At 38.2% G+C, this 18,369-nt stretch overlaps 1 protein-coding gene across 4 annotated transcripts in view; it reads left to right on the plus strand.

Moving 5' to 3' along the window:
- OPHN1 (oligophrenin 1) overlaps positions 1-18,369 on the plus strand; it is a gene marked incomplete at its 3' end in the record, with an annotated part of 303,761 nt that overhangs the window by 260,099 nt on the left and 25,293 nt on the right. For 3 of the 4 annotated variants that reach the window (XM_084791062.1, XM_084791063.1, XM_084791064.1), the window contains exons 20-21: positions 11,530-11,677; positions 14,402-14,725. In XM_084791062.1, coding sequence (XP_084647188.1) covers positions 11,530-11,677; positions 14,402-14,725 — 472 coding nt within the window. The remainder of the gene's footprint in view (positions 1-11,529; positions 11,678-14,401; positions 14,726-18,369) is intronic. The other variant, XM_084791065.1, reaches the window with a different exon arrangement.

The following is an 18,369-nucleotide window of genomic DNA, read 5'->3' on the forward strand; positions in this document are numbered from 1 at the left end:
TAGTAGAAAACACATAATTACTAGTTCCACTCAGAAACATTCTTAGCAGGAGCTGACTGCATTCTTCTATTCCCTTGGAGTTCTCATTCCAAGGCAACCAAGCAGGGAAATGGAGAAGCAGGCCATGGATTACAGACCTAGTAACTACAGTCAGTGGTAGGCAGCAGTGATTTTCTACAGTGGATGCTGTGCTTTAAAGGAAAAGGTATCATATTGGGCCTTAGGACTTGGGCTTTCATCACAATTTTACCTTCTACTAGTTTTGGAGCCTTGGGAAAGTCGCATCTCCTTTTTGGATGTTAGTTTTCCCATAAGTACTGTATATGAATAGGGCTAGATAGCATTCTGCAATTTTATATCTAAAAAAAAATCTTAAAGGCTACGTGTTGCTGAGTCAAAAGACAGTCCTAATGAAAGCCCTCTTTTAAAAGTTGGCTCTTGTTTACAACGGACGTGACATTTTCAAAGTTCTGTACATACTCTAAGCAAACTTGGTGACACACTTGATGTTTAAAGTGGTTTGTGCCAAATGCTAAGAGCTTATTATTTTTGACCTCATTGCCACCTTTGTTTCTAATGTAGTTCAAAATACAGTTTCTGCTAATATAGCCAGACCCAGAAAGCTCAATCTAGTATCAGCCAGAGTATAAATGGAGAGTTGGTGGAAATCTGGGATTCATCAGGGCCAAGTATTGTAGCTTTGATTTATAGAAAGTCAACCTAGTTTTGTTGTTGTTGTTGGTCCCCCCGCACCGTCTCTCTTGTTCTGCTACAGTCTGATATATGCAACTCAGAATCCCCATCTGGGGCGAATCTCCGTATTTATTCAGCTCTGTGAAAATTTGCAAGAGTTGACTTGGATCTCTTGTCTTTGGCAATTGGAAAGTGACCATCTTATATTTAAATTCCCTTTCACACCTAAATACATGACAAAGAAGAATCTGCAGTAGGAGAAATATATCACCAAACTTAGGCAAACACTTTATGACCCTCAATCTCAATGAAGGTTAATTCATTTCTGGATGTATCTCAAAACCCAGATTTAGTCCTCAGAAAGCTTTAGGAAGAAGAGGAATGTCCAGGAATTGGACATCTGACTCCAACCCCAGGCAGCAGCCAACAGCTATCAGAATAGAAAACCATCTTGGATATTGATTTCTTTTAGAACAGGCCTTGAGGATTCAACTCAGTGGGTATTTCATGTGTCCACAAATAAGCACTGGTTTGGCCCTAGAATCTATTCTGAGCCCTCTCTGAGACTGTCTTTCTATACTCATTCTCAGTGACCACAAGAGCCTATGTGTTCTTACCTAGTTGCAGAGGGAAATCAGTCAGTACTATGGTCTCTAGAGTTTTGATGCATGGGAAAACAAGCTCTGCCTGACCCTGCTCCCATTCAAAGAATTGTTTGTTAAATTTTAAATGTTTCCTTCTTATATAGTAGAAAGAGTGTTAGCCTTGAAGTCAAACACTTCTGAGTTCATAACACAGCCTTGCTGCTTATTATCAGGTGGCCTTGAAAAACACAATCTCTTTATTCCCAGCCAAGCCCTTGGCCTCAAATACCCTCTTCAGCCTTCTCTCCAAGTTGGTCTCGTCTGTCTATTAGTTAAGAATGCCCATTTCCTGTTTCAGTTCCATGAGACCCCAGAGTCCAGAGAAAGGGAAATAAGGACCAATGCCCTGTCAGATTCTAGTGGTGGTTATTTTTCTCTCATTTATATTTCCAACAATTCTCTCCTCTTTTAATACTGTCAAACAGGTGGATAGACAGATTAATTCTATGCTTACCATAATATAGTAGTTTACTAATCATATATTTCAAGCCCACGTTTTCTTTAGAGAGAAAAGAATTTGGGGGAGAGTTACTAAGTAAGTTAATATAAAGTACTTAGAACTGTGCCTAACAGAAAAACAGGTTATAGGAGTTTTCCATGAAAACAGGCCCTGACCCATCACTTGACCTGGGGAAAAGTTTATATTATCAAAGCTACACTATAGTCACTTTTCTGAGTTGGTACCTAGAACCACTGTTTCTATCTTTCACTGCTATTGCTGTCACCTTCACAATGATAGCAGAGGGTATAAGAGAGCTTGGTTCCATATCCTCCATTACTGACCCAGTAAAAAAGCCTTATAGCCTGGAGGTTCGAGTTTATTTCTTCTAATTAAAAGATATACTGTCCTTCATCAGAACCAGCTTAGACTAAGTCCTTTCATGGGTAGTTAAGAGCTCAGTGGTGGGATTAAGCAGAAGCAGGCTGGGGGTTCTTTTCTTGTTCTTTTCCAATTCCCTTTCCCCAATGGGAAAAAAATAAAATAAGTTTTCTCATTAAAATTGGGCAGCCAATAGTAAATGAAGAGTTGGGGCTCTTGATTACAGAAACCAATAAAGCATACTCTAAATAATCCAAAGGAGGCTCTTACATTCTTCCTCTTTCTTTAAGGCTCTCTTAAGAGAAACTAAGCAGTCTCCCTCCCACGTTTTTCTTCTCGAGCCCACAGGTTAAGTCAGTAGGCTGTAGTATTGTTGTTCTCAAGGTCCTCTTGATAGTCATTCAATAGATGTTTCCTAAATTTATACTGTATAACAATCCAAATTCCAGGCACTGGGAATACTCCTTCACAGTGTATATTCTCCTGGGGAAAGGCCAATATTTATCAAATGATACTGTACACTCTAAAAAAGAAAACAAAGCAAGATAAAGGTTGATATTTATAAAATACTAAGAGAAGGCCTTTGACTGTGAGAAAGTTAGACAGAGACCTCAGTGGAGTCAGTTTATGTGCCATAGGAGCCATCTTAGGGAAAAAAGGTTCTATGAACACTGAAAACCATTACATGGGCCCAGAGGCAGAAGTATATTTGATGTGTTGAACAATAAGGGGCTGCAGTGGAATGAGCAAAGTAATCATTTGCTCTCTCATCTCAAGGCAATAGAGTTACACATATAGTTTATCCTTAAAAAAGAGATGCGGGCCAGGCAGCACACAACTAATTCCACTACTCCAGAGGCTGAGGCAAGATGATTGCTGTAAGTTCAAGGCCATCCTGAGCTACATTAGTGAGTTCCAAGATAGCCTGGGCTGCGAATGAAGCCCTGTCTCCCAAAGTAAACAAAACAATGAAAAAGATACACAAAGTGAGGCCTTTGGAGAGCTCCCAGAACAGAAAGAGGTAAATCAGTTCTTCTTACCACAAGAATTGCCAAAATTTCCACATTAAAGTTTGGCTCTATGGTTTACATCTGCAGACCAGCTTCGGAGAGGATGTTGCAATCCATGATGACTTTGGGGTTATGCAGGCCACACTTTAATTTCAGAGTGGTCACACAACAGGATTTATATAGCCCTTTGCTCTTCTGGACTTCGCTCACTTAAACAGAATACAACTTTAGGCTTACCATGTGCCTTCTCCAAGGCCTTCTGACTGGTATATTGGTAGCACGGGTCTCAGAAGGTTCCTGTTCAGTGTCTCAGTCACCTTGGCGCTGCTTCATACATAAAAGCAGGCTTCAAGGAAGTGCTTTTGTCAAGGAGATGGAGAAGGTTTGTGTAATGAGGGGAGGGATAAAAGATCATTTGATGTGGCAAAGACTTTGAAGAGCCCTTGAATCCATATCCTCTGTTCTGTGTACCACAGATTCATTCCAGCCACACCATTTCTTCCTTCCCTTGATCTCACCCCACCCACCCATGACTGCATACATTTTTTTCCTGCCCCTGTCCTTACCCAAGTAAACATAGATGCCAGTCCTTCTTAGTGTTGGTAATAGTAGTAATAATTACCATATATTGATAGCCTATTATGTTGCAGTCTAGGCTCATCATCTCACTCAATGCCCATAACTCTGTGAGGTAGTTATTTTATTTGCCTTTCAACTAAAGCCTGAAGTTTTACCTAGGGTTGCATAGCTAGTATATAGCGAAGTCTAAACACAACTGAGCCTGACTCCAACCAGACTGAGGAGTCTTTGTATGATACTTCCTTTTCTTTTCCAGTTGGAAAAAGAACACATGATGAAACAGTATCTGTTCTTTAATGTGTTACTGGGCCTGGTAGCCAAGATTTATCTACTCATTGCAAAAACTATCACTGAGCTGCAACTTCCTGTTTGGTGCACCATCATGGCTCCAGCTTTTACACATGGCTAAGTGGGGAATCTCTGATATCAGGAAAGGAATAGGAATGCCAGGGAACTCTGTATCAACTAATACTTAGGATGTAATGTTCACTGTAGCCAGTAGAAGTACATTGGTGGTGATTTCTCCATCGTTATCACCACCTCCTCCTCCTCCATAACCTTCATGCATATCTTTCTCTTTCTATTCATCCTCCTTTCCCTTGTCCTTTTCAGTCCTTTTACTTTGGGTGAAATATGAGGCTATGTAGTCCTTAGTGGCCTTGATTCTGCTCTTAGTCTCTCAAATCCTAGGACCACACCTGCATACCAGTACACCTGGCTCCAGAACCTCTTTCATAGCAGTTAATTCATGAGGAGAGTCCTGAAAGTCAAAAAAGTAGATTAACTGAGGTACCAGCAAACTCCCCATATTAAAAAATCTTCTATTAAAAGGTATTGTAAATTGAGTGGTTTAAGTAAAGCAGAAGTTCATTTTGTTTTCTTGTATAGATACCTAGAGATGACAATCCCTGATAGGATACCTCGCCATCCTCATTACATGGATTCAATTTCTCAGCTCTAGTTCCACTTGTCTTTTTTTTTGTGTGTGTGCTATCCAGAAAGAAATGGGAAAGAGGCAGAATGAAATATATACAGCTTCCTTATAAAAGCGTGATCCAAAAGGTTGTAGGCATCATTTTCACTTATATCCTATTGTTCAAAACATAGGTTCATGGCCCCACTTCACAACAGGAAAGGCTAAGGAGTGTAGGCATGGGTCCCAGCTAAAACATAAGGGCATGTAATTCAAGAAGAAAGGGAGGATGGGCATTGGGATAAGCGATGAGTAGCCTCAGCCACAAGGAGGGATGTGGTCTGCTAGTCATCGAAACTCTGGATACATAGATGAATGAGAGAACAAAGAGCTGAAGAAGTATTGAGAAGCCAAAGCACTAAACAACTAAGAGCATAAAGAGCTACCATAACTCAGCGTAGCGGTGGCATGAAGGAAGTGAAGCAATACAGGAAGATGCACATTGGGAGCAGTGACCAGATTTTGGAATACCTCCTGCTAATCAAGGAATTTAACTTGGATTTTTCCCTCAAAACAATGAGGAACCGCTGAGATATTTTAAACTGAAGAACAGCACAGTTCAATTTGAGTTAAGAAAGATCACCCCATATGTAGCAGAGTAAACAAATTTAAGAATGGAGTGACTGAAGGCAGAAGGAACAATTAGGAGGCTACGTAGTAGTAATCAGGAAGAGGTATGAAACTCTGGGATAAGGCAATACTGATGAAAATTCAAAGTGAGGATTAAAAATTGGCTTTTGGATCTGGAAAATATGTTAGTGGTGCTTATTATAAAAATTATTTGGGGCTGGAGAGATGGCTCAGCAGTGAAGAGAAACGCTTGTTCTTCCAGAGGATCCAGGTTGAATTTCCAGCTCTCACATGTACCTCCAGTCCTGGGATTCCAATGCCTTCTTCTGGCCTTCAGGCATGGCATACATGTAGTGCACAGATAACCACACAAACACACACAAAAATAAATAATGAAATTGAAAAACATTCTTAAAGAGTAGACGTGTGGGTGTGGGCCACATTGAGGAGCAAATAAAGGATGAGCAGTGAAAGTCAACCAGGTTAGGAAGTAAAGATGACAAAGCATATGATGCCAGGTTGGGGAGAATGGTCCAGATGAGAGAGCATTCAGTAAATGTGACTGCTACAGAGAAGTAGTAATGTACTGAAGTGCCAGATGATGGAAGAAAGTCCCTCCAGAGCCAAGAAGAGATCACATGGGATTGGGCACACAAGTAGAGGTTTCTATCTCCTGAAATAGAAAGTGGGGAGGAAAGAAGGCAAGTTTGTGAGAATTGATGCCAGTGAGAAAATAGAAAATTGAAAACATTTCCTTCTAAGGACCTCCATTGTCTCTGAGGTGTGAGACAGGGTCATTTAAGAGGAGATAGCCTTTGCATCTGAGTAAGAGGTAGCAATGGTGAGGCTGTTTCCAGGAATTATACTCATTTTAGTGCTATCTTAAGTGTTTGGTGGATGGGTGGGTGGGTGGATGGATGGTTAGATGGATGAATAGATGGCTATTTTAAGAAAACCACCAACACAATATGTATTCTCTTTCCTTACTTTTCTGAACCTTTTCAAAGTATATTCAGAAAATCAGTCCAGATTACCATTTTTCTTGGATCCTATCCACATTTAGTAAATATTTGCCATTCTTATTCAGTTTTAATGGAGTAAGGCCTTTTTTTTTTAAACCTTGGCTTTATTTTGGCAGTTGGGCCAATAGTTCTTGGTTGTGGGGAGGGTCCTCTCTATTATATGAATGACATGTTTGACAGCCTTTCTTGACTGCATACCACTCCCCCTTCTACAGTTGTGACAAAAAATATTTCTATAGGCAACATTAAAAATACCCCGAGAGACAAAATCACCCCAGTTGAGAAATTTTCATCTTAGAGGGGAGGGAGGGAGGGAGGGAGGGAGGGAGGGAGGGAGAGAGAGAGAGAGAGAGAGAGAGAGAGAGAGAGAGAGAGAGAGAGAGAGAGAACAGACAGATACAGAGAGACAGAGAGAAGAAAATGAATGCTAGAAGAGTACTTATATTTACCAGTTGGCCATTATAATTGTATTTGAAGGTAGATATAATGTCTTTGGGTAGATTGGCATATTTAGGCCCAGAGAAGCTAAATAACTTTACCTAAGATGACTAGGAAACAGATGATACAGCTGAGATTTGAACTCCAGCATGATAGATTCCTAAACTTCAGGTTCTTTGTTAAATGGCAGTAAATATTAATACATACATATAGTGTAAGCATATGTTTAAATTATGCTGTCATATCCATATTGACCTATCAGCTACTTTAAAATATTTACTAAATCTTTTCATATCATTTCCTATGAGTCTACATCACTCTTCAATAGTTACATAATTGTATACATACTACATTAAAGTTATCAGCATATAATTATGTCAGTCTTTTTGCTCAGTGTGAGTATTAGAAATGGCAGCTATCAAAGGAACATTTAAAGTCATTGCTTGGATGAATTCAAATATAGCTAAAGCAAAGAATTCTGTCAGCAGAGCTAGTAAAGATGACTTTCATCCATTTATATACCAGTTTAGTGTAATATATTAGTCTAATTGAGAAACGTGATATATTGTTCTTTTAATATGCATGTTATGATTGTCAGTGAAGTTGTTACAATTTCATGTCTCAGAGGTATTTATTTTTTTCTTTTTCATATGTCATTTTAAATGCATTTCTCTATTCTGTTTTAGCAGGTTGCTTATTTCTTACTATTTGATATTAGCTCATTCAGCTCATTCACTATTATGTGCATTGTATTTTCCCATGATTTACCTTAATATGTACTAATAGTATCTTTTTTTCCTACCTGAATTATTTTTCATAATAGCTACCATTTATATTTTGCTTAGGAGAGCATAATTGGATTATTTTTAAGGTTTATACTAGAGCTCCAATATTTAAATTTGGCTATTATGGTTGCTAAGCTTAGAACTCTCTCTCTCATAAGACACAAAATAACTTTTAAGGGAATATGTTAAAAGAAGAAAACGGTCGTTAGAAAAATAATGGTGACAAATTTTAAGATCTTAATGCAGAGATAGTCTTACTAAGCAAATGTTTATAGAACAAAGATACTTAAAGGTATTGATGGATTTATAGATTGTATGATGCATTTTATACAGCTTTATAGGAGTAGAGAATTATAATTTATGTAAGATAAAGCACATTTACAGTGTGTACAACTTAGTAAATTTTGTGTTATCTACACATCTCTGAAATTATCACCTTCTTCAAGTGAATGGGCATATCTGTCTCCTTCAATATTTTCTTCTGGTTTCCTTGACGGTTCTTCTCTCTATTTCCTACTTTATCACACCTACTTCAGGAAACTACTGATCACTTTCTGACAACACAGGCTGATTTTCATATATGGAGCCATGTAGGTTCTTTTGCTGTGGATTTTGTATTCATTATAATTACCCTGATACTAATTCAGATCATTCTGTAAAAGTTTCATGTAACTGAAACATGTATGTACTGTTACTTTGCTCTTTCTTCTTTGTCCAGCATAATTATTGTTAGCCTAGTAATTCCATAAATCACTAGTTTATTAATTTTATTCCTGTGAATAATGGCTTCCCATATGCCATGATTTCACTATCATAGAGATGTTTACAGCTTGACAACATTACAGGTAAAGCTTCTATGCACATTTGACATTACAGATAAAGCTGTTATGAGCATTTGTGTATAAGGCTGTATGACTATTTTTCTTTCTTTAGATCAGTTGGCAAAGCATGTTTAACATTTTTAAAATTTGTCAAACTGTATCCTCAAGAAATTTTACAATTTTATGTTCTCTCTCTCTCTCTCTCTCTCTCTCTCTCTCTCTCTCTCTCTCTCTCTCTCTCTCTCTCTCACACACACACACACACACACACACACACACTATTTTGTGATGCTGGGGACTTATCCAGGACCTTGCATGTGCCAGGTCAGCACTCTACCACTGAGCTACTTACCCAGCCCCAGATGCACCTGTTTTGCATTCCTACCAAGAGTTCCTGTTCCAACTCTACCATACCCTTCCCAATGTGATAGTTTCCATCACTTGGTCATTTCTAACCTTCATAATTATTGTAAGTGTATAGTATTATCTCACTATAGTTTCTTTGGGGGGTGACATTAACCCAATGATCTAATGATACTAAATCCTTTTTATGTTAGCCATGCCTTTTGTATTCTTTGATGAAATTTCAGTTCCTAATATTTTGCCTGTTTTTAAATGGTATACCTTTATTCTAATTAGTGAGGTTGAGGAATGCTTTAACCTAATTCGTGGCTATGTATTTCTTTCTCTTAGCAGTGTCTTCTAGAAAAGTACACACTTTTAAACTTGATAAAGCCTAACATATCCATCTTTGTTTATAAATCAATTTTAGTTTGTGAATTCTTCTTTTGTAAATGTTTGTATCTAAGATATCTTTGTCCATCCCAAAGTCAGAAGGACTTTTAAAATAGATTTTTAAAAAATTTAAGCCTATATGATTGGGCATAGAAACAGCGTGTGTTTGTGTTTATATATGGTATAAGATATGTATTAATATTCTGATCATTACAACCCATTATTTATGAATTCTCCATTATTTCACTATCATCGTTGATTTTTCTGTACTGAATTGTTTTTCTGAAAAAATAAAATAATCTATATAGTTATTAGACTTTATTTAGACTTTCTATTATATTTCATTGATCTATCAATCCATTTTCCCACCAGTACAAATACCACACTGTCTTGATTATCATAGGTTTATATAATAAGGCTTGAAATCAGGTGATTGCAGACCACCAACTTCATTTCTCTTTTAACATATTTTGGTTAGGTTTTTTTTTTTTTTTGCATTTTCCTATAAATCTTCATACAAGCTTATTTCTCTCAAAAAGCTTACTTCTATTGGGCTTGCATTCAATCTGAAATATTTTGAAATTTTTGGTAACTAGGAAAACTGTCTCCTTTCTGGTGTTCTCCATGGTAAGATTTTATTGCCTTGCCTTTCCCACCTCTAAGAAAGGGTACTGCCAGGCATGGTGGCGCATGCCTTTAATCCCATGTCTCAGTGGTTAAGAGCATTGGCTGCTCTTCTAGAGGTCCTGAGTTCAATTCCCAGCAACCACATGGTGACTCACAACCATCTGTAATGTGATCTGATGTCCTCTTCTGGTGTGCATGAAGACAGTGTACTCATATACATAAAATAAACAAATCTTTTTGAAAAAAGAAAATATATTGAGGCAACCCAGATTCAGAAAGAGAAACCCTACTTATTCTCTCTTACCTAGAGAGCCTAGCAAACATTTCAAGATGTGCATTTATGTGGGAGTGACTATGTATAGATGCCAGGAAACTGGAAGGGGGCCTGAGAGGAGAGTTCAGTCGAGAGGAGCAGGGAGGGTAATAGACCATGTGTGGTCTGAACATAGAAGAGGAATACTGTGTATGGAAGTGTTTACGCAGACATTGGTGGGAAGTGGGGGATGCAGAGAGATGAGGGAGAGGATAAGAGGGGAGCCAACAAAAACTAAGTATATATGAAATTGTCATAAGGGAACTTGTTGCATTCTAATAACAGCAGCAACAACAATAACAATCTAGTTAAGCGACAGGAAATAAACTAAGTGAGTATATATTATGTTTAAAAGGTGATAAGAAAGGCTAAAGTTAAAACAACAAGAAATAAGCAAATAAGGTCAGGAAGAAAGGAATAGAAAGTGTTGGGTAGAGGAAGGTATAGATTCATTAAGCTCAACAGATTTTATGAGGAGGATGGTTTTGACTGGAATTCTGCAAAGTTCAGTGAGCAAGCTATATGGATAGTTGGAGAGAGAACTGAGTCCTCATATAATGAATAGTCAGTGCAAAGTCCCTGGTATGAATAATGTATAGTAAGGGATATTTGTAACTATTACAGTTCTGGAGTAGAAGCTCACTTCAAATAGTAATATTGATAGGAAAACCAAAGGTATGGCCTATAATTATGCAGCTCAATACTCATCCACTTTCTACTGTTTTATTTTCTCTTCCTTTCAACCATATAATATGCGTTTACCCGTAATTATACACTCAATGTTCCTATCTACTGTCCCACTTCTATGCAGGCATTCCACACATGAACAATTCTAATGCCAGCTACTCCTGTACTCCTCCAGCTCCTCTTCCGTATAGCATCCAAGGCACTTTGGGTTTTCTTCTCAATTTTATTTTACTTCTACGTTTTATATAATTAACATGCCACAGTATGAAATTTTCTGTAGGAGAACAAAATAATATGAGAAAAGCACAGTTTCGTCTCTCTGTTCATCAGCATTGGACAAACAACTTATCTAGATCTAGATGCATATGTGTATATGTACAGGTGAGTGTGTTTAGTGGCCCTTTGCCCTCACCTTGACCCATACAAAGTGGCTTGGCAACCCTTTTCATGTAATTCTTATCACAGACCTTTTTGCATAGTTGCTGTTATTCTTATATTCCCATTGAGAGAGGATGCTGAGGTGTAAAGGTAGATGCCTTAACCTGAAGTCTTGCTGGAAGTAAGCATAAAATCCAGAGATGCTTTGCTGCCTTTCATCTGCACTCATTTCTCCACACTGAGGGGGCCAGTTCTATACATTCTTCATGATAGGAGATGTCTGAACATTTGCTGGTAGTTAGAGGGAGTAAGAAAACTCCCCCAGTCTCATCAACTATTTTAGTATTTGCATGGTGCATCACATACAGTGCTAGAACGCAGCAGTGAGTACCTTGCCTAATTGTCTTCTGGATATCTTTCTTCCTTCTCTACAGATTTATTTAGGTCCACCTGAGGACAGCCAGGTGCCTCCCGTGCCTCCACCACGAGTGACACCAAGAAGGCACAAACCAATCACAATCTCAAAGCGTTTGCTGAGAGAAAAGACAGTGTTCTATACTTCTTCCCTGGATGAAAGTGAAGGTCAGTAATTCGCTTTTGCATTATGATTGCATACAAAGAAAATATTGACGGGGTGAGATGGAATTGCGGCGATTTCCTCCATGTGACAATAGGCCTTTCCTACATCTGTGGCTTATAAGCAGTCAGGAGAAGCAAAGCTTATGGTTTGTATTCTAAGAGAACATTAGGTTATTGGCAGTTGATGGGGCAAGGGTGAATCTTTAATGGAAGCTACATGCTGTCCTGCAGGGCTAGCGGTAAATCCAGGTTAGTCTTAAGTATGTTACTCTAGTGTAACTTCAGTATGTTACTCTAGTATATTGAAATATGTGAGAAAGGTTCTTGCTGATGGTCTGAGATTGTAATCGAAATACAGCTGCCATGGATTGTTTTCCCTGACCCCTGCTTATCTCTTTGAACATCCCTTATGTACTTTCTGTCTCCTTTGCTCTCCTCTCGTTCCATGACACTTGCTATTCCTGATGGCTGTCAAGTTTACAAATGCCACCTCCGTGTAGAGACCTTTTCTGAGCACTCGGGTTAAACAAATCTTCCCTTTCTATCCCTTTATGATGCATTGCTTTATTCATATCATCTGTCACTACTTGATGACATATTTAGTATCTGTTTTCCCATAAGAATGATGTATTTTTATCACAAGGGGTGTCGACAATTTCTACTATACACTGTGTGTGTTTAGTACATGTTTATAATGTGAATAAATGGATATATTAGTAATATGAAAAGAAAGGGATTATTTGGCTTAAGGGATCATTTCCATAGAGGAGAAAGAGAAAATGAAAAATGGATGAGAGTGCAGAATGTTTGTTTTGTTACCCCATAATTAAATATTTTAATGGAATAAATTTGTTTATTTACAATTTTCCCAAATAAAACCTTTATATCAGCAGAAACTTTTTTTAGTACTTTATCCTCTACACCAGCACACCACTTGCTATGTAGTAATTGCCCAAATAAATGACTGTATTAAATGAATGAACTGGGGATCAGTAAACCTAAGCTCTAATCTTATTTTGGTCACTAGCCTGTTAAGTACCTTGAACTAGCCACCTTCCCTACCTGGGGCTCAATTTGCCCTGTTCTATGATGAAGACTTTGTGCCAGATCTTCAGTGAGATTGCAGTCTACATATTGACTTTTTATTTGGTATTTTTGGATTGATGAAGAGTGCCCAGGCCACAAAATTTACCCTTTTCAATTATAAATCTCAGTAATTTGTATTTTGTGCAACTACCTTATTCAAAAATATTTGCATTCTCCTAAAAGAAAACCTTCCAATTCCTCATTCTCTCTAGCTTTTGGCAATTACTTTCTATTCCTCAAGACTTAACTTATTCTGAAAATGTCAGATCAATGGAATCATATTATGTATACTCTTTTATGGCTTGTAAATTATTCTGGAGTGTATATACTTTCTACTGCTACATGGTCCTCCGTGGTGTGGCTATACCATTTTGTTTATCCATTCCACAATGAGCGAGCACTTAGACTGTATTTGTGTGCTAGCAATTATGAGTATTCAGGTTGTTGGCTGATGTCTGACCTCAGATATCTCAAGTATATTGCTGAGTCGTATATTTACTCTGAAGTTAAACTTTTGATAAAATATTTGCTCCTCCAAACTATTGTTTGTCTGAACAATTTTGATTCGTGTATACCTTCCGCCCATTTCTCAGCCGGAGTTCAACAAGTAACACTAAATGATCATTATGATAATTGTCTAAGTGAGAAGAAAGCAGACAGTATTCTTTAAGATCAGTTGTCTAGTCAGTGTGTAAAATTTCCCATTATCTCATTACCAAAACTAGGTTCCAAGTAAGGTGAATATATCTCCTTTTGCTGAACAGAGGCAGTACCCTTAACTACTGAACTCTAATACAGCCTTATTTACATGTCTGTTTTTGTTTATTTTTGTGGTGCTGGGAAAGGAGCCCACAGCCTTGCATATTCTATACAAGTGTTGTATTACCGACCTGTTACTCCCTATGTGTCCTATTACTAATGAAAATGTCAATTTCTATGTAGTAGATATTATTAATCTGGGGAATTCATTGATCATGGAGACTGCAAGTAGATTAAAGTTAGTTTTCAAAATTTTAACTATACACCTGTGGGGCTTATTTTTCTAGAAAAAGATTTTCTGGCTGTTATTGTGCTCTCAGAAGCTATAACTACATTCAAAATCACTTAAAAGCCTATTCTAATGGTCATAGGAAATTATGGACCACAAAAGGCTGGAGGAAGAATGTAAATTGGCTATTTGAGAATAACTTTATATGGATGGAGAAAGATTAAATTGTTAGGCTTATTAACTTGAAATTTGAGAAACTTTAAAAAATTGCTTTTAAGAGAACTACTTGAGAATTAGTTGATGCATTTATTTAGAAAGAGTAAATTATGCAATCAATTGGGCACAGTGTCCTTTTTGAGCTGCATATTCCCTTGAATAAAGCAGCTTGGCATACCAGAGTTTACTCAATTGTGTTGGTAAAAGTCATAGGAAAATCTTAAATTGAACCTCATTTGAATGAGACCTGTTTCTCCATAGGAATTGGGCAAGGTGGAGACTGTTCTTATGGGATGTAGTCAGTACATGATATAATAATGATAATTTTGAAAATGTGTACAGATTTTCAAATTTAAATATGTATGTAGGCATCAAAACAAAATAATTTTGAAGATATCATTAATCTTTCCTCTTTGTACCAACTTTTTTTTTTTCAGATGAAGCACAGCATCAAACTCCTAATGGTACAATCACTAGCAACCTGGATCCCCCTAAGCTACCACAGCACCTCAAACTACCCATGCAGAAAAGTGGGGAAACTGACCCTGGAAGAAAGTCCCCAAGCAGACCTGTTTCTGACTGCCAATCAGAGCCCTGCCTAGAGGCGGATATGGGGAAGTTGGTATTTAGGTTGCAGGATGGAGGGACCAAGGCTACTCCAAAGGCCTCTAATGGACCTGTGCCAGGCTCCACACCCACAAAGACTTACTCGTTCCCTATTAAGAGACAAGCTCCCCGGCCAGTAGTTCACCACAAGGAAGGTAAATGTTTAGGAATCCTATGGGAGGGGGAACTGAACCAAACTACTTTTCACCTTAAAATCTTTCTAAGGTTGGAAGTATCCTCCCTCCCTCTACTTCTTCCCATTCAGTGCTTTCTTTTTTAATTTTTTATTAAATACTTTTATTTTTTACATATACATTTATATTATTACACATATATACAATAAACTACCTATAACAAGAAGAACTGTGAAACAATCAGGAATTATAAATGTTACATTCATAGTGTTTTGGCTATTTGTATTTGACAGCCTTGAAGATAACTTACATCTTTCCTATCTTGGTGCATCTAAAATTCTGAATGTAAACCAATATCTATCATATCTCTTCTTTATCAACTTAAAACATCTACCCAGACCTAAATACGTCTTAACCTCTAAACAAATAAGCTTAATTGTAAAACTAAGCTAGCTGGTCTTCAACCCCCTCAGAGACTTGAGAAGGAATATTGATTACTTGAGTATACAGGGGGTACAGGTTAGCAGCTTCCAAAATGAGAAAATGACAGAGACAGTTTACTGCCTAGACAGTCACCCAAAACTCTCTATAATGTTGGAGCATCTTCTTCAGCCTTCTGGGCCAGTATTTCTGGCAGACATATTTGCGAGGCAGGAACTATTGAGGACTTGCTTACCCTGTTTGGTAGAGTTTGGCCATCAACTCTGCCTGCATCCAAGCTTGCCCTTTTTTAGGCAGATTTCTGTCTGTGGCAGAAATGAGGGCGTTTTGTCCAGTGGCTTGTTTTGCCACATTTGAAGCCATCTCCATAAGGAAGGTCTTTAATGCTCCTCATCCTCTTTGAGGTAGACTGGGTGTTGCCAGGAGTTAACCTGTCTCGTTGTCAGTGAATCTTTAAAATAATAAAAGTATGCCATATTTAGTATGCCTCTGAGGGTTTTGAAGACCTTGTCTAACTATTTTACCTTATATATCTATAGAATCATATTTATCTGTTGTGCCTACGATGCTTATTCTTGTGATAAAAATAGACTAATAGTTGATATGACCATGGAAATATATCAGTGCTTTCTTAATTTTAATTTTTTAATTTTTCTTACTTTATTTTTATTTATTTATTCAGATTACAACTAAATTGTTATCCCATCACTTGTATCCTCCCCTTCCTCCCTCCCTCCTGCTATCACCCTATTCCCCTCCCCTAGGTCTATGACCAAGGGGGACCTCCTCCCCCACTATATAGCTTACAAAGCATTAGTAGGTTTCAGTATTATATTTTTATACATATTTCATTTGAGTTGATTCTCATCCCCATCTCCTATCTCTTTCACCGTCCCTGTTCTTGCAGTATATTTTTGCCCTCAATATTTTCACTTTCACTTTGCTCCATTGTCTTCCCCACCCACTTCCTTAGAGCCTCTTGTTTTTCAATCACTGGGTCTCTTTCTAGTTTCCTGCCCTTTAGTCATATTTGATGCCACCTGTGGAGGTGTATTTTACAGTTAAAAACTAAGATATGTATATGAGAGACAATATACTGCCACTGTCTTTCTGAGCCTGGGTTAACTGGTTTAAAATCGTTTGTTTTCAGTCCCATCTACTTTCCTGGCAAATTTCATTTTTTTATGACAGACTAAAATTCCTTTGTGTACAGGTACCACACTTTCATTATCCATTCATCTGTTGATGGACACCTGGGCCTAGTTACTATGAATAGAGCTACAGTGAGCATGGACTTGCAAATGTATTTGTAGCAGGATATAAGAGTCCTTTGAGTTTATGCCTAAGAGTGGTCTAGCTGGATAAAAAGGAAATTCTATTGACCTTTGTAATTCTTCCTTTGAAAAGTGTTTGCCATAGTCAGAGTTCTATTGCTGTGACTAGACACCATGGCTAAGGCATCCTTTACAAAAGGAAGCATTTAATTGGGGGCTTGTTTACAGTTTCAGAGGTTGGGCCATTATCATTATGGTGCGGAGTATGGCACTTCACAGGCAGACATGGTGCTGGAGAAATAGCTGAGAGTTCTACAGCCTGATCCATAGGCAAGAAGGGAGAATGGGCCTGGCATGGGCTATTAACAGCCCAAAGCCTACCCCCTGTGGCACATTTCCTCCAAAGAGGCCACACTTCTTCCAGCAAGGTCATATCTCATAATCTCTGTAATCCTTTCAAACAGCTCTACTCCCTGGTGATCAACCATTGAACTCTATGAGCCTTTGAGGGCCATTCTTATTCAAACCATCACAGTGTCTGTTCAAATTGTTGGTCCACATCTTAATTGATACCTGTTTCTTTGGTGGTTACTTTTTAAAGCTTTAAAACAATTTATAAATGGCCAGGCGTGGTGGCACATGCCTTTAATCCCCGTACTCACACTGTGAGTTTGAGGCCACCTGGTCTACAAATCAAGTCCAGGACAGCCAAGGCTACATGCAGAGAAATCCTGTCTCAGAAAAACAAACAAATAAATAACAAAAAACAATTTATAAATATTACTTCCTTGTATGCTGTCTTGATGATGAAGACTTTCCCTCATTCTCTAGGCTGTTTTCCTCTATCAGTTTTTGTTGTTGATTTTGGTCTGCACAAGCTTTTTTAAGTTCATGTGGTTCCATTTGTCAATTCTTGGGCTATATCCTATTTAGAAATTTGTTGTGTATAGATATACTCTTAGGGTGTTTACCCTTTGTTTCAGTGTTCCCAGTTTAAAATCGATGTCTCTGATCTATTCTGAGTTAATTTGCTGCAAGTGAGAGATATGGACTCTAATTTGATTCTTTTGCAGGTAGTTATTGGGTTTTACTGACATCAGTTGTTGAGAGGGCCGTGTTTCCTTCAGCACATGGTTTTGACATGTTTGTCAGAATTTAGCTTTCCATAGCCCTGTAGCTTTATCTCCGGTTCTTAGGCCACATTCTCTTGGCCTGTATGTCTGATTTGTACCAATAGCTGCTGTATACTATATCTCTGTAGTCCAGTTTGAGATCAGGTAGTGTGATGTCTCTGACTATCTTCTATCAGCTTAGATTTGAGTTGACTGTGTTCTTTTCCATTTCCTATATATTCAGGGGTTATCTTCCTCTCTCTGTGATTAATGGATCTCAACAATGGAGTCCATTATGGCCTCATACATGATAGCCTCCTGCCTCAGCCTCCTGACTGATAGTTTTAAAGGGAAAGTGTTACTGTTTACTAGCACGGTGCTAGAACACAGGTGGGAAAAATGCAGGGTGGAGTGAGGAACCTGGAAGCAGGATAGGAGAGAAATGTCAGGGATGGAGTTGGTGTTTGAAATGCGCATGAAGCCTTTTACACTTGCTGGAGTGTCATCACCGATTTGCTTCTAGAGAGGAGAGAGACAGAGACAGAGAGATGGGGAGGGAGGGAGATATTTTAAAGGATGCATGAAAGCAGAGGGAAGTTGGGGTCAGAGGGGAACAAGCCTGTCCAGATAAAGCAGAGAAAAGACATTCTGTTGTCTGTGGCAGGGAACAAACAGCCTTAGCACATGCTGACAACATTGTCTTTGAGCAGTTTAGTAAATGCAATTTTGTGTGGAGGCCAGCAGGATTTCCACAGAGCAATTCACACTTTCTAATTCTCTGTTTTTGGCCCTCTAATGCATTTGTATGCTCACATTATTTTCCATGTCTGTACCTTGG

The sequence above is a fragment of the Acomys minous genome, assembly GCF_964271855.1.
Source record: "Acomys minous genome assembly, chromosome: 7".
NCBI classification, from domain to species: domain Eukaryota; kingdom Metazoa; phylum Chordata; class Mammalia; order Rodentia; family Muridae; genus Acomys; species Acomys minous.